At 41.2% G+C, this 17112-nt stretch overlaps 1 protein-coding gene across 3 annotated transcripts in view; it reads right to left on the bottom strand.

Moving 5' to 3' along the window:
• The window catches only part of ca8 (carbonic anhydrase VIII), an 87938-nt gene that overhangs the window by 48569 nt on the left and 22257 nt on the right, over positions 1-17112 (bottom strand). For all 3 annotated transcript variants that reach the window (XM_063064018.1, XM_063064027.1, XM_063064037.1), the window contains one exon: positions 11808-11932. In XM_063064018.1, coding sequence (XP_062920088.1) covers positions 11808-11932 — 125 coding nt within the window. The remainder of the gene's footprint in view (positions 1-11807; positions 11933-17112) is intronic.

Below are 17112 nucleotides of genomic sequence, written 5' to 3' on the forward strand. Positions count from 1 at the left end.
ATGTTTGCCCTGTGCAATCTTTTGGGAAGGCTGTAATGATAATACCGTCAGCTTCATCATTTTGTGAGCCTTGTATAAGTACTGCAGTTCTCTGGTGACATCCTCCAGCAAATATAGCTTAAATAGTCTTAAATATTTAAGTCTGAAACAATTAAGCCTTCCCGCTATAATAAGAGTGGATGCTTTAGATCATCTTAATGTTAGCGTATTACATTTGGGAAATAAATAATGAGTCCCATCGTAGTCCATTTTGATTACTACTTTCTAAAAGAAATGAAAATGTTAGTATGGATCATCCCCTTCTAAATCCATGTGGACTTCCACTAATTCCGTCTTTGCATAAATAATTTCAAATTTACTCCAAATAAATACTTATCTTGGCTATGTGGACTAGGAGAAAGATTAAAGAGGACTGAGCCTGCCATTATCTTTTTTATGAGCCTTTTGAATGGTGGTTTAATATTCGTTTTCTTTCTAAGTACATCAAAGGTGTCCTTCAACTTTTTTTAATTTGCTCCACCTTTGGAGAGATTCTTGCATTGAATCCATTTGAACCTCTTGAATACTTTGATTTGACACAGCAAATATCTGGCATACCTGTTTTGGAGAGGTCACGCTATACGTTTTCCATTATGAATGGGCAAATCTATTCAAGTAAATCTATACGTCAGTAGTCCATGCCCCTTTACTCACTATACTGTAATAGGAAGAAAGATTATTATCTTTTTCTTAGTCCTTCCACATTTTTACCCTGACCACTCTTGGCTTCTGCGAACCATTTTAAAGTATTTCAGCTTTCAGAGTTAGAGTCACCTAGCACAGAAACAAACCCTTTAGTCCACCGAGACAGTGCCCATGTAAATTAATTCCATTTAATTTTCTCTACATTCCCATCAAACACCAACGCCCCCCACCACCACCACAAATCAAAATAGGAGGCTGGTCTATTCAAAGCAAAGTCCCTAAAAATTCCTTTTCTCAGAAGGTAGTGAGGCTCTGAAATTCCCTGCCCCTGAGGGTAGGGAAGGCCAGATCATTAGATATATTTAAGGTGGAGACGGATAAATACTTGAGGAATCAGCTGGATAAATAGGTCACGTGAGGTAGCCATGTTTATAGCCAAGAAAATATTTATTTGGCATGAATTTTAAATTATTTGCACAAAATCTGAGTTAGTAGCATTCAACCTGATTTAGAAGGGAATGATCCATACTAACCTATTCTATTTTTTAAAGTTGTAATCAAAATGGATTATGATAAATGAGTGTGAGGTGTTGCATTTTGGGAAGTCAAACTAGCGTATGACTTTCACAGTGAACTATAGAGTACGGTGTATGGGGTGTCTAGGGAGGGGTAGCACCTCTGGTGGGGGGGCCTGCCGGGGCCTTTTCAGGGCAGCTCGTCCATCTTTGGTCCCCAGCTGAAGCTCAGTTCTCACCTGTGGCTCCAAGTAGCTGTAACACACCCCAGTAAACCATCTCGGCAGACGGGCCAAACCAGGTGAGGGTAGCCGATGGGTCTTCGACCCTCCGTGAAGCAGGGGATCTGCCTGTCCCAGCGTGTGAAGTCTGGCCCTGGCAGATCGAGTGGAGGAGACCAATTAATGGTCCAACAGTCATGAAGGCAGACCCAGCAGGTGTTGTGGAGCACTAAGAGCACGACAAGACACTTAGACGTCCTCGTCATCCACTGCAGCAGGAGAGGTCTCTAGCCGTAACAGTTGTCCATGCCACTGGATCAATGTCCCTTCTGCCGAGAGAGTGGGATTACCCCTGTGCAACGGCTGTTCCACTTAAAACTCCATCACGCACAAGTTTCTGTTGTGCAATTCATCTCAGCCCAAACCCCACAGGTGAACTGCACAACAGCATGTCTTCTTCAAATCCGAAGGGCTACTAACATAGAGTGCAGAGGCATGTTGTGGAATGGAGTACAAGTACCTGTATATAGATCCGCAAGAGTAGTGTCATAGGTAGACAGGGTGGTGGCCCTCATCAGTCAGAGCACTGAGTATGGAAGCTGTACAAGACATATGTTAGGTCACAACTGGAGTACCGTGTACAGTTTTGATTACCCTGTTATAGAAGGGACAGCACTAAGCTAAAAACAGAACAAGGATCTATGAGAATGCTTCCAGGGTGCAAAGGCCTGAATTCTAGAAAGAAGTTGAGCAGGCTAGGACTTCTATTCCTCGGCGGGTAAAAGACAGAAGGGTGATCTTACAGAGGTGTATAAGATCATAAGGGGCATAGATACGTGAATGCACAGTCTTTTTACCAGATAAAGAGAATCAAAAACTAGAGTACAAAAATTTAAGGTGAGAGGGTAAAGATTTCAAAAAGAGATCTGATCGCAAGTTTTTCCAAGTGAAGGGTGGTGGCTGAGGCAGGTACAATAACAACATTTGAAAGACATGAGGCAGGTACATGGGTAGGAAACTTTTAGAGACAATTGTGACCAGTTCAGATTTTAAATAAAACTCATTGCACAGAAACGTTCCAATGACATGGTGAGAGATGGGCATCTTGGTTTGCATGGATACTGGGCTGAAGGAACTATTTACATGCTTTGTTACTCTATGACCCCGTCAATGAAATGAGGGTTGAGCAGAACTGGCAGAGAAGAGATTTGAGTCCAACAAACATTAGCCATGATCACAGTGAATGAGGGAACTGGCAGCTCCTATTTTCTTGTGTACCAAATTCTTTGGAATGTAGGAGGAACTGTATCACCTGGAGAAAACTCATATCATCATACAGAGAGTGTGCAAATGCCATAGAGGCAGATAAAGGGTCAGCTTGAACTAGGGCTGCACCCATAAGGAAGTAGTTCTACTCACTGCACCTGTCTTCTAATATTTAGCACAGTGGTCACCTTCTCCTAGGACCACTCAGGAACATAGTAAATTCATGCCTGGAGTCAGAGGATGTAGGTAAGGTACCATATGAGTACTTTTTGCTGTTTTTTTCCCCCAATGTATACTAAGAGCATTGAGACATATAATATGCTTGTGCATTTTGGGATCAGGAGGAAGGTAATACTGGGTCTTTTAGAGGGCATCAAGGTGGATAATACCCCAAAGGCAAGATAGATAAATCCCAGTTATCAAAAGAGGCAATTGTTAGGGTCTAGAAAAAGATTTCTGTAGTAAACAGACAAAATCCTGAGAGTAGGCTATGTCTTTCTTTGCTCAATAAGGGAAATACAGATAATTACAGGCTAGGGATACTCACACCAGAGGTAGAGAAGTTTTTGAAGGGGATCAAAGTTCAAATTGAATTTATTATCTAAGTATATACCACCATATACAACTATGAGATTCATGTGGGCATATTCAATAAATCTATAGATAATAACCATAATAGAATCAATGAAAGACCACACCAACTTGGGTGTTCAATAAGTGTGCAAATACAAAATGAAAGAAAGAATATTAAATAAAGAGATTGATAGATAGATAAATAAAGCAAGCAAGCAATAAATATCAAGAACATGAAGAGTCTCTAAAAGTGAGTCCATTGCCTGTGGGAACATTTCAATGATAGTACAAATGAAGTTGAGTGAAATTATCCTCTTTGGTTCAAGAGCCTGATGATTGAGAAGTAATAACTGTTCCTGAACCTGGTGGTGGGAGTCCTGAGGTTCCTGTACCATCATCCTGATGGCAGCAGTGAGAAGAGAACATGTCCAGGGTGGTGGGGGTCCCTGATGATGGATGCTACTTTCCTGCAACAGTGATTCGTGGAGATGTGCGCGATGATGGGGAGGGCTTTAACCATGATATCCACTTTTTATAGGATTTTCCATTCAAGTGCATTGATGTTTCCATACCAGACTGATATGCAGCCAGTTAATATACTATCCACTACACATCTACAGAAGTTTCTCAACGTGTTAGATGTCTTGCAGAATCTCTGCAAACTCCTAAGAAGGTAGAGGGACTGCTGTGCTTTCTTCATAATTGCACTCTGTGCTGGGCCCAGGACCAGTCATCTGAAATGTTAACTCTGAGGAGTTTAAAGTTGCAGACCCTCTCCAGCTCTGACTCTCCAATGAGGACTAAATCATAGACCTCTGGTTTCCTTCTTCTGAAGTCAATAACCAGCTCCTTGATCTTGCTGACATTGAGTCAGAGGTTGTTGCTGTGGCACCAGTCAGTCAGATTTTCAACTTCTCTCCTATATGCTGATTCATTGCCATCTTTGATTCAGCCAACGACAGTGGTGTCGTCGGCAAACTTGAATATGGCATTGGAGCTGTGCCTAGCCGCACAGTCATATGTGTAAAGCGAGTATAGCAGGGGGCTAAGCACACAGCCATGCGGTGTACCTGTGCTGTGGAGAGAACAGGATTTATGTGCATTTTGAAAAACATGGCCTGATTAGGGACCATCAGAATGGCCTTGCATAGGATCTTACAAACCATAATGAATTTTAAGGTGATGAATTTGAGTGATGGTTACTGGATGATGTATACATGAATTCTACTAAGGTATTAATCAAGATCCCTCATGGTAGGCTGAAACATGGGATCCAATGGTGACTTCGTAGTTTGCATTCAGAATTGGCTTTCCCCACTGAAGACAGCGGATATTGGTGGAAGGGTGTTATTCTGGCTGGAGGTCCATGACCTGTGGCATTCCACAGCCATCGATGCTAAAGCTACTATTGTTACCAATGCATATAATTTTAATATAATGTTACCAATCCACGACTTGGAAAGCAGTGTCAACAAGTGTTTTTGCAGATAACGCAAATATTGGTAGAGAAGAAAACAGTGCAAAGAGCTATTGAAGAACACAGCAAGATATAAATTAGACTTTATTAGTCAGGGGGTTAAGTTCAAGAGCCACGAGATACTGTCCTGCAGTTCTGTAAAATCCTGGTTAGACCACATTTGGAGTATTGTGTTCAGTTCTGGTCACCTCATTGTAGGAAGGAGGTGGAAGCTTCAGAGAGAGTACAGAGATTTCCAGGGTACTGCCTGGTTTGGAGAGAATGTCTTATGAGGATAGGTTGAGTGAACTGAGGGCTCTTCTCTTTGGACCGAAGGAGGATGTGAGGTGACTTGGTAGAGGTGTACAAGATGATAAGTGGTACAGATCAAATGGACAGTCTGAGACTTCTTCTCTGCACAGAAATGGCTAATATGAGGGGGCATAATTTTAAGACAATTGGAGGAAAGTATAGGAGGGAGGTCAGAGGTAAGTTTTTCTTACACAGAATGGTGGATGCATGGAAGGCCTGTCAGGGTAGAGGTAGATACATTAGAGATATTTAAGAGACTCTTGGACAGGCACATGGATGACAGAAACATGGAGGGTTATGTGAAAGGGAAGGGGTTGACTGATGTTAGAGTAGGTTAACACAAAGGGCCGAAGGATCTGTACTGTGCTGTAATGTTCTATGTCTGTGTAAATCAGTTACAGATATGGGCAGAGAAAAGGCAGATGGAACTTAGAATCTAAGTGTGAGGTGTTCAAAATCAGAGTACATATATGTCACCACATACAACCTTGAGATTCATTTTTCTGCAGGCATGCTTGTAATATATGGATCTGTTTCTTTAAGAGCAATGACCCCCCTCCCCCAGCACTACATATTGATCTGTTGTCCAGTCCAGTCTTGTCTATGCATGCACATTGTTCTCTCTCTCTCTGTCTCTCGCTGCAATGCGAATACACCAGTTCATGCCATTTCCTGTGTGTGTGCTTTTATTTAATCAATATATAGTTGTGCACAGACACAACAAATTGGTGAAGGGTATGACCCTGAATATCAGAAAATATCATGAACTGCACTGACAGTTACGGAAAGAAACAGCGAGGGATAAATAAGACCATAGACCATAAGACCATAAGACCATAAGACAAAGGAGCAGAAGTAGGCCATTCGGCCCATCGAGTCTGCTCCGCCATTTTATCATGAGCTGATCCATTTTATCCTATTTAGTCCCACTGCCCCGCCTTCTCACCATAACCTTTGATGCCCTGGCACAAGAAAGCCAACGGACATGTGAGTAACAATGAAAGACATGTTGAACTTAAAGTGAAAAAATCGTGGCAATGTCTTCAGTCGGGAAAGTTGACGAACTTGATAGCACTAATGAAGGTTGGGAGTCGTATATCAAGAGGGTTGAACTGTATTGTAACACGAATGACGTGGAGGAACAAATGAAAGCCCTTACACTTCTTAGCTTAATGGGCCCAAGAATGTACAGCCCCTTACACAACCTAGTAACCCCTGAAAAGCCAGCAAGCAAAACATACAATTAAATTGTAACAATTTTGCAAAATCACTTGAGCCCTAAACTGCTGGTTATAGCTGAGAGATGTAGATTTTACAAAAGGAACCAAAACCATGTTTACAAAAGATGGAAGCCTTTCTGAATACATTGCAGAACTGTGCATGCTTTCCCAGTACTGTGACTTTAGAGATGGACTTTCTGATGCATTAAGGGACAGGCTTGTAGGTGGCATGCATTGTCAAAGCACTCAAAAGCTGCTACTGACCAAAAGAGACTTAACCTTAGAACAGACATTGACTATTGCAATATGATTCAAGACTGCAGCAAAGGATGCAACAGAACTACAGAAGAGGAGTTAGAATGTGAAATACCCAAGATGTCCCTGACTGGTGCAAAAAGCCAAAGATGTTATCAATGTGACAAATCCTCCCATGTTGCAAATGACAGTTGTTTCAAAGAAAAAGTCTACAGAAAGTGTCACAGACAAGGTCACATGGAGAGAGTGTGAAGGCAGACAAAAGCACCACTAACTGAAAAGTCTCAAACACAAAACTAAGCAAATGTATAAACTTACCGATTATAAAACAGAATCAGACAACATAGAGTCTGACAAAGGTGAACTGTCATGCCTATAACTGCATAGTATAACTGGAGCAGATCACAAAATCATCTGGATCACAATAGATATATCTGGTGTAAAACTGAAAATGGAGCTGAAAATGAAAATACAGGGTCAGCTTTGTCCATAACTACAGAGGCTCACGACAACAGACAGTTTTCTAAGATACCATTTAGGAGACCTCAGTGACAATAAAGACTTACACAGGCAAAAAATCTCCCCAAAGGCAAACTGAAAGTAAATGTAATGTATGGATGTCAGTACTTTTTAGACATGAATAGCTGAGAAAAATCCAACTAGACTGGCACTCAATCAAAGCTCTCAGTGAATCAACAAGCAACAGCAGCCCAAATGGTAGCACTAACCAGAGACTGGCACAGCTGCTTAATGCTAATGAGAAGTTGTTTGAGAAGGGGGTTGGTAAACTCAGGGAAATTAAGGCCAGAATTGAACTGCATGAAACAGCAACACCAATATTCCATAGTGTGTCTAGTGCCTTATGCACTACGTCCTACAGCACATGCTGAGCATCAGAGTTTGGAGGCATCTGGAATTCATTCCAAGTTTGAGTGGAGTGATTGGGTCATGCCCATTGTCCCGGTGATCAAGAAAGGGAAGGGCGGAGGTGTTCGCATCTGTGGGGATTTCAAAGTGAGTGTCAACCCTGTTGCTGTGTATTGTGCAGTATCGCTGGCCACGAATAGAAGACATTTTTGCATCTTTGGCAGGTGGGGAGAGGTTTTCAGAGTGACTTGTCTCAAGCCTATCTGCAAATGGAAACGGAGGAGTCAAGCAGAAAGTCTGCTTCAATCAACACTCTGAAGGGACTATTCCAGTATAATTGCCTTGTCTTTGACGTCGCATCAGCTCCAGCAATTTGACAAAGAAGAATGGACCAAGTGCCCAAGATATCCCATGAACACAACGTTACCTTGCTGTCATCATTGTGACTGGCAAGGATAGTGAAGAGTACCTTCGGAACTCTGGCAAAGTGCTCACCAGGCTGAGGGAGTATGGTCTGCGTGCAAAGAGAGTGAAATGTGAGTTTTGAAAGAATGAAATCTCATATTGTGGACATGTCGTGGACAGGTCATTGACAAGCATGGCTTACATAATGCACAAGGGAAGACTGAAGCAGTGCTACAGGCACCCAAACAAGAAAATGTGTCACAACTCAGGTCATACTTGGGCCTTGTAAACTGTTACCACCGGTTTTTCCCCAAACATTACTACAGTGCTACATCCATTGAACACATTGTTACAGACAGGAGCAAATTGGGAATGGTCAGAAAGATGTGAAAGACTATTCAGGAAACAAAGAAATTAATAAAATCCGATGAACTGCTCACCCATTATGCCCCATCCCTGCCCATCTGGCTGGTGTGTGATGCAACCCTTGTGGCATTGAAGCCATTTTGTAACTCATTATGACAGATGGATCTGAATGCCTGATTGTGTTTGCTTCAACATCACTGATGAGCACGAAACGCAACTATGCACAGATCGACCAATAGGCCCTGGTCTAGTATGGGGAATAAATAAGTTCCACCACTACCACTATGGACAGTAGTTTATGCTAGTGACAAATCATCAGCCGTTTGTGTCTATTTTCAGTCCCAGGAAGGGAATTCCAATGATGTCTGCTACCCAGTTACAACATTGGGCACTATTCCTAGGAGTCCACTCTTATGACATAAAGTTCAAGGGTACCAATCGACACATCAATGGTGATGGCTTGACACATCATCCACTACTGACAACTGAACACGACAAGTCTTCATACTGTGACCCAGCAGAAGTGGTCCACGCACTAGTTGCCAGTAACACGTTCTGAAATACAAAGGGAAACAATAAATGACCCAACATTGTCAAAAGTCTATGAAGTCACCATGCAAGGATGGCCAGCTCATGGTAACCCTATGTATCCAGAGTTCTCAGCGAGGTAGGACCGACTGTCAATCCATCAAAGAATGCTGAGGTACAGATCTCGTGTTGTGGTTCCCTTTAAATTGTCCACCAGAGTGTTAGAAAATCTGCATGAAGGACACCTGGGTACAGTTAAGTTGAAGAGTCTCACCTGGTGCTACGTGTAGTGGCCGGGAATAGATAAACAGATTAAAGACTTGGCCAAAACCTGCTCTGGATGCCAAAAAGTTCAAAATGCACCCCCCACAGGTACCATTACACCAGTGACTGCAGCTGTCATCTCCATGGCAAAGAGTACCTATTGACTTTGCTGGGCCATTCATGGACTCCATGTTTCTGATTGCTGTGGATGCTCATTTGAAGTGGGTGGAGGTCATACCGATGAAATCAACCATCTCAGCAAAGACTGTCTCTGAGGACAATCTTCACCAGAAACAGCCTACCAGGACAAATTGTGAGTGACAACGGACCACGCCAGAAGAATTTCAACTGTTCATGAAGAAAAATGGCATCAGACATTTCAAGTCATCTCCTCACCACCAGACCTTGAAGAAGTCCATTAAAGCGATGGACGAGGAGGACATTTCTCTACTGCACAAGGTGACAACTTCCCCTTGGTGTATCGGAACTCTGTTTATGTGACAACAAATCAAACACCTGTAACACTGTTCATGAACAGGAATCTGAGATCTCACATAGACCTCCTGAAACCAGATCTATGGAGGGACATGCAGAATAAACAGTTCAGCTAGTTGCAATGAAGATGCAAGGAACTTCGAGATTAGACAGGAAGCCTTGGCGCACGATTACCGAGAAGACAAGTGGACATCTGATAGGATAGCTTCAAGAACTGGACCACTGATGTGCACAGTGAATGATGGAGATCAGTCAAGGAGACGTCATATGGACCAGATACAGAATGCTCAACTGAAGAACATACCTGAGTCAATTGCATCCAACAAGACATTACAGTCACCAGACTTACTTTACAGTGATAATCATGTCACTGACAGCAATGTGGCACAGGAAACCGAGAACATAGATTTATCAAGACAGCTACCAAACCTGATGCCACTCCATAGGTCCAGAGGCACAATGAGAATTTTATCGTTGACAAGACACCTGCCAAACTTGATGCCACTCCACAGGTTCAGAGGCGCTATCCTGATAGAAATAGAATGCTACCCAAAAGACTGAACCTTTGGAACTGTGAAGCTAGTTATGGACTGTTGGTATGAAAGCATGTTTATTTGGAATATGGGTTTATGAAAGGTAAACAGAATGTTTTGTACATATACAGTTTTATGTTGTATTAATCTAAAGGGGGAGGAAGTATAATGTACACAATGGATCTATTTCTTTTAGAGAAATAACTCCCCCCCTTAGCACTATGTGTTGATCTGTTGTCTGTACATGTACTGTTGTCTACGCATGTATATTGCTCTCTTTCTTTCTCTCACTGCATTGGGAATACACCTGTTAAAGCCATCTCTTGCATGTGTGCTTTTATTTAATTGATATGTAGTTGTGCACAGACACAACAAAACTCGCAAATCTATACACTTTGATAGGTCAAATGTAGTGTAACAACATTAATGGACAAAGGAATTTTGGGTCCATGCATCAGGGTGAGCTATGGGCTGTCACTAATTCTGCTGCCTCACCACTCGAGAAACCTGTAAGAAACTCTGTGTTTGTAAGAGAAGGACCAGCCTCTTCTTCAGCTGCTTAGTGCAACCACTTTTTGGTAGCACCTTCCCTCATTTTTCATTTGCCAGCCTATAATCCACCATCACAGAACACAGACCGAGGAATCTAAAATAAAGATTTCTTGGAACCCTTTTCTACATCTACGGGGATTAGCTTGATTGGAGTGAAAATAATGTTGAAATCCAAATCACAGATGACAGATGTTTTTAAGTAGTGTGACTACTCTCCACTTTCAGATGGAGAGGAACACTTTATGTTACTTTGAGGGAGAATGCAAAACCAAAAGGACATTGCTTCCAGAGTGAGATATTTCAGCTCAGGTACTCACTAACCTTATTTAAAAGAAGCTTACTTGAGATATTTCTATCTTTTTAAAAAATCAGGTTTCACCTTTAAAAGAAAGACTAATAAAGTGACCAAGTCTTAAGATTGAAATAAGTGACCTTTTTAAGAAGTTCCACACAGGTCCATTATTAAAAAGTATTTTCCACAATAAGCAGCTAAAAGTTTAAGGCAGCAAAGCGGAGAAAATACAGCAAATTTACGATTGCCATTAAAATAAATATTTATCCAGTTGAGATGGAATGTGTCCAAGGTATCCTGACTGCTAAATTATGGCACTATGGCAAGAACAACATTAAAACTTTTTCTTTTCCTCCATCTCCTAGCCAATTTGATCAAGAGAAAAAGAGTTCACAAGAAGTGTCCAGGTGAATAAAGAGGTTCAAGTCCTAAACTGGTTGATAAATTTTTAAAAATCCAAGAATTTGTCAAGGAATGATAGGAGACAGCTTGGAAATGCTCCAACATAATGCAAAGCTATTCAGGATCCAGCATCCAGTTTCTCACTACCAACTGGAAAATGCATCACATAACACTAAGCAAAGTATTAAACCAAATAACACACATAAAATGCTGGAGGAACTCAGCAGGTCAGGCAGCATCTAAGGAAAAGAGTGAACAGTCCTGATGAAGGGTCTCGGCCCGAAATGTTGTCTGTTTACTCTTTTCCATAGAGGCTGCCTGACCTGCTGAGTTCCTCCAGAATTTTGTGTGTTCTTTGGATTTCCAGCATCTGCAGATTTTCTCATGTTTATTAATCAAAATATTCTTTTAAGCCATTTGGTAAGGGCTGCACAATGAGTGTCAACAATCAAAAGAAAATTAATTGTATATTATAATGTACCAAACTTCTTTTCAGGAAGAGGCAATATTTCTTATTTTTGACTGCAAACAACAAACTTCTGAAGTAGTAAACTCAATTGCACCAACAATTCACAAATATCCTTTTTGGTGTAGCACCTACCTCCATAGGAAATGCTTTAAAATTAACTGTATGCTCAGAACCACGCTGGTTCTCTTTACCCCAGTGAAATCGAACTTCATGCAATTCATATTCATGGTTTCCAAGCAATGGACCGCCAGTCAAAACTGCAATAGAAAAGTAATTTAAAATAAAAGTAGTTTAAGATAAAGTGCAGCTTTAATTTGCAATTAAGTTGTTTGGACACATTTGGTGAGAAAAGCGGTTACATCATTCTCCACTTTTGCTCATCTTTTTCATGAGGTCTCTGTGGGTCTGAAAACCCCAGCTGGAAAGTTGACATCTATTTTTGCATTACACAAGAAAAGACAGCTTTATTAGGTACATTACCTCAGAGGAACCCATGAGGTAATTTTATCCAAATTACAGATGCTAAACTCAAATGAGCGAATATGCATAGAACACCCTAAAGGTTAACTTGCATGTAGAGTCGGTGGTGAGGAAGGCAAATGCAATGTTAGCATTCATTTCAAGAGGTCTAGAATACAAGAGCAGGAATGTGATGCTGAGGCTTTATAAGACACTAGTGAGACCTCACCTTGAGTATTGTGAACAGTTTTGAGCTTCTCATCTAAGAAAAGATGTGTTGGCATTGGAGAGAGTTCACAGGAGGTTCACAAGGATGATTCTGGGAATGAAAGGTTATCATATGAGGAATGTTTGATAGCTCTGGGTCTGTACTTGCTGGAATTTAGAAAGATGAGGGGAGACCTCATTGAAACCTTTCAAATGTTGAAAGGCTTAGACAGAGTAGATGTGGAAAGGACGTTTCCCATGGTGGGGGAGTTTAGGGCAAGAGGGCACAGCCTCAGGATAGTGGGGCATCCATTTAAAATAAAGATACAGAGAAATTTCTTTAGTCAGAGGGTGGTGAATTTGTGGAATTTTTATTATGTCAGGCAGCTGTGGAGGCCAGGTCATTAGGTGTATTTAAGGCAGAGCTTGATAGTCCTTGATTGAACAAAGCATCAGAGGTTATGGGGAGTGGGGCTAAGGAGGGGAAAAAAGTATCAGCCATGATTAAATGGCAGAGCAGACTCAATGGGCCAAATAGCCTAATTGTGCTCCTATAAGGAGAATTCTCCTCTTATAGTATTATACCAGAAGTTTGTTCCAGAGTTTGCATATAAATTACAGACCCACGTAAACATATTTTGATGTCATTAACAGAAAATATTAATATTTATACAGCTTCTGTGGGTTTGCAAACTAGAAAGTTGAGGCCTGCTTCTGCATTAAGAGAGAGACCACAACCTTATCTGATGTATTGTCAATGAGGCATTCATTATTTTCCCCAAGTACATCTCCATCAAGTTGTTTTCTTAATGTTAACTCTACCCTTTTACTCCAACTTCTTCCCCCACCTCAAAGTTTACATTCCAAACCTCCTCTCTCCAAAATTCCAATTATTCCTCCAATTAAACCTCTAACTCCTTATTACAGCCAATCCTTATCACAGACTCAGGTATTTTTTGCCCAAAGAATTCATCCTGGTTTATCATCCTTAGTGACCAACCACCAATCTATTCTTCAACTACATCCCATTTCTCCGTATAGCCTAAATCTCTCCCCACTCCACACTCAATCCCTGTCAAACCCTCTCCCAAGGTTACGGATGCATCACGTTCATGCTCTATTTCTGGAACAGCAGAACTATCAGAGAAAATACCATTGTGTGCAATCTGTGCAAGATCTTTTCTTAAGCCTTGAGTGCAATAGCAATTCCTCTAACCAAAACCTTCCACAAAACAGTCGTACGACTCGAAAAACACACTTATAACTCTTTTTTAGGACAACTTAGAATTTCTAACTGACTAACTTTTGCATGTTTATCCCAAGTTTATTTACACTATGCCCACTAATAGTAAAATATTTATAAAGAATTTTAAATTTGAACTGAATACACTAAAAGCTGCTCACAGAGAAGAAACTTCTGTTTTTTTTTAGGTCATAAAGTGACCTAGAAACAAAGCACTGAATCTATCATTGCAAAGTTAATTCTCTATATTCATCAGTAATAGAGTTAAAAATAGTGTGTTAATTGAGTGCATTAAAATCCAAATATGACAAAAGACCATGCAATTAATTATAGATTTTAAAATTTAAATTACACACCACTTTCCTCGTTAAGTATACAAAAATTTATAAAAGCCTGAACAAATTATCTTCTAGGTTGACATGTCCTACTTGAATCGATGTGGTTCTTTTTTGGTGACACACCATAAAGAGAATTCTTGTGGGATAACTCAATATGGATCATAAACTAGGTGAATTATTTTTGTTCAACTTGCAGCATACTGAAATGATTCCTTATCTGACCTTGTCACAATTAATCATCAGCTAATTACAAGTGGTGGGTGAAGCTATCCTGGACCTATTACATTTGATCCTCCTTCAGGGGCATTACATTTTCTAAACCATTTGTTTCCCGAAGAGGTATTGAATTAAAGCTCTTTGTGTTGCTAAAGTGGACATAAAAGAAATCATTTTTTTAAGAATAGGGAAACAAGAGTTCTGGCTAATAGTTATCCAATAATTAACAGCAAGTAGCATAAATGATGTTATCACAATGTAGTTTTTAGGGATTATGCACAAATTGATTGCCATTTTTGCCAAAGTAATATCAATCACTCTTCATGCTTCGGTATATCTTGGGAAAGTATAACTGAGTAGCTGAATGAATAAAATTAAATCCCGTGTAGATTTTGGTTTGATGAGAAACTACTCTATTCTCACAAGATTGCTGCTATTAATGGCAGTAATTCTGCATTGGATCAACTGGAAAATTCCCGAAGGTATGGAATAAGGCTATCGCTTCTCAAAATCTTCACTAAAATTAAGATATACAGAACATGTTAGAACATTAAAAAAGACAACTAAATGATGGACTGACGCAGGTAGAATACGGAAAACTGCTTCAGACATTGCACTTGTCATAGTGAAATTATTTACAAAAGTTATCAAGACGTGTATATACTATGCAAGATTGAGTACTCCAGGCTCATGACCAGAATTTGCAGTGCATGTATCACTAAGTGTCATAGAATAATACCCAGAATGTATTTGGATAAATAAGTACACCAGTCCAAATGTTGGCATTTTGGATTGCATTGAAAGATTGTGCTGCTTTGCAAAAATACTAGATAATTAATCTAGATCTGTACAATTAAGGGAAGATGCACATTTCTTAAAAAGTGTTGACAGGTATATCTTTAAATAGTGATTTCACAAGAGGGTGGGCTATAGTACAGGCAACTACAAAATATTACAATGGTGGAAGGGGGATTTGCACAAACTGTTCATATTGCCTTTTTCAGTTATGTGAAGCCGGACCATCAGCACATGCTTCAAGAAACACAAGTTGAAATTAATTTTGTGCTTATTTATTTTCTTCCTTGGACAAACTCAAGTCTCAAATTTTATTCCACTGTGTATCTCAAATTTACTCAAATAGCCCTAGCACAAGTATTTGCTGGATGAGAAAGGTCAAAGTCCTATAACTCATTCATTCTTAATTAGCTGAAATCAAGACAGAATGGAAGAATAACAGAAATTGCTGAATATTTTCAAAAGTTCAAGCAACATCTTTCACCCTTACCTGAAAGAAATAAAATTACTTTAACACTGTTTTGCTCTCCACAGATGTTAATTGGTGGATTATCTGCACTTTGTTTAAAAATCTATCTGTAGACTTTGTATAGTTTGATTTTGTGACAGAATGATAATCTTGGTTTCGATAGCCAGAATAGATTGTTTTGTATATTACAGTTATTATCTTAGAAGCCTCATGAAAATAGTTCCTTTCCCCAAACTTCACCACCCACTAAATACTTTTCATCTGTAAAATTGGCAATTATGCAAAGCAGGACATTCCTCTAGCAACAGGAATTCTGCAGATGCTGGAAATTCAAGCAACATACATCAAAGTTGCTGGTGAACGCAGCAGGCCAAGCAGCATCTATAGGAAGAGGCGCAGTCGATGTTTCAGGCCGAGACCCTTCGTCAGGACTAACTGAAGGAAGAGTGAGTAAGGGATTTGAAAGCTGGAGGGGGAGGGGGAGATGCAAAATGATAGGAGAAGACAGGAGGGGGAGGGATAGAGCTGAGAGCTGGACAGGTGATAGGCAAAAGGGGATACGAGAGGATCATGGGACAGGAGGTCCGGGAAGAAAGACAAGGGAGGGGGTGACCCAGAGGATGGGCAAGAGGTATATTCAGAGGGACAGAGGGAGAAAAAGGAGAGTGAGAGAAAGAATGTGTGCATAAAAATGAGTAACAGATGGGGTACGAGGGGGAGGTGGGGCCTTAGCGGAAGTTAGAGAAGTCGATGTTCATGCCATCAGGTTGGAGGCTACCCAGACGGAATATAAGGTGTTGTTCCTCCAACCTGAGTGTGGCTTCATCTTTACAGTAGAGGAGGCCGTGGATAGACATGTCAGAATGGGAATGGGATGTGGAATTAAAATGTGTGGCCACTGGGAGATCCTGCTTTCTCTGGCGGACAGAGGCTAGATGTTCAGCAAAGCGGTCTCCCAGTCTGCGTCGGGTCTCACCAATATATAAAAGGCCACATCGGGAGCACCGGACGCAGTATATCACCCCAGCCGACTCACAGGTGAAGTGATGCCTCACCTGGAAGGACTGTTTGGGGCCCTGAATGGTGGTAAGGGAGGAAGTGTAAGGGCATGTGTAGCACTTGTTCCGCTTCCACGGATAAGTGCCAGGAGGGAGATCAGTGGGGAGGGATGGGGGGGACGAATGGACAAGGGAGTCTGACCTCTACCTTGCCGAGGCGCAGCGACAACTCGCGGATACCACCTCCTCTTATTTACCCCTCGATCGTGACCCCACTAAGGAGCACCAGGCCATTGTCTCCCACACCATCACCGACTTTATCCGCTCAGGGGATCTCCCATCCACTGCTACCAACCTTATAGTTCCCACACCCCGCACTTCCCGTTTCTACCTCCTACCCAAGATCCACAACCCTGCCTGTCCTGGCCGACCTATTGTCTCAGCTTGCTCCTGCCCCACCGAACTCGTTTCTGCATACCTCGACACTGTTTTATCACCCCTTGTTCAATCCCTTCCGACCTATGTTCGTGACACTTCTCACGCTCTTAAACTTTTCGATGATTTTAAGTTCCCTGGCCCCCACCGCTTTATTTTCACCATGGATGTCCAGTCCTTATATACTTCCATCCCCCATCAGGAAGGTCTCAAAGCTCTACGCTTCTTTTTGGATTCCAGACCTAATCAGTTCCCCTCTACCACCACTCTGCTCCGT

Source organism: Mobula hypostoma, chromosome 1 (assembly GCF_963921235.1).
Source record: "Mobula hypostoma chromosome 1, sMobHyp1.1, whole genome shotgun sequence".
Classification (NCBI taxonomy): domain Eukaryota; kingdom Metazoa; phylum Chordata; class Chondrichthyes; order Myliobatiformes; family Myliobatidae; genus Mobula; species Mobula hypostoma.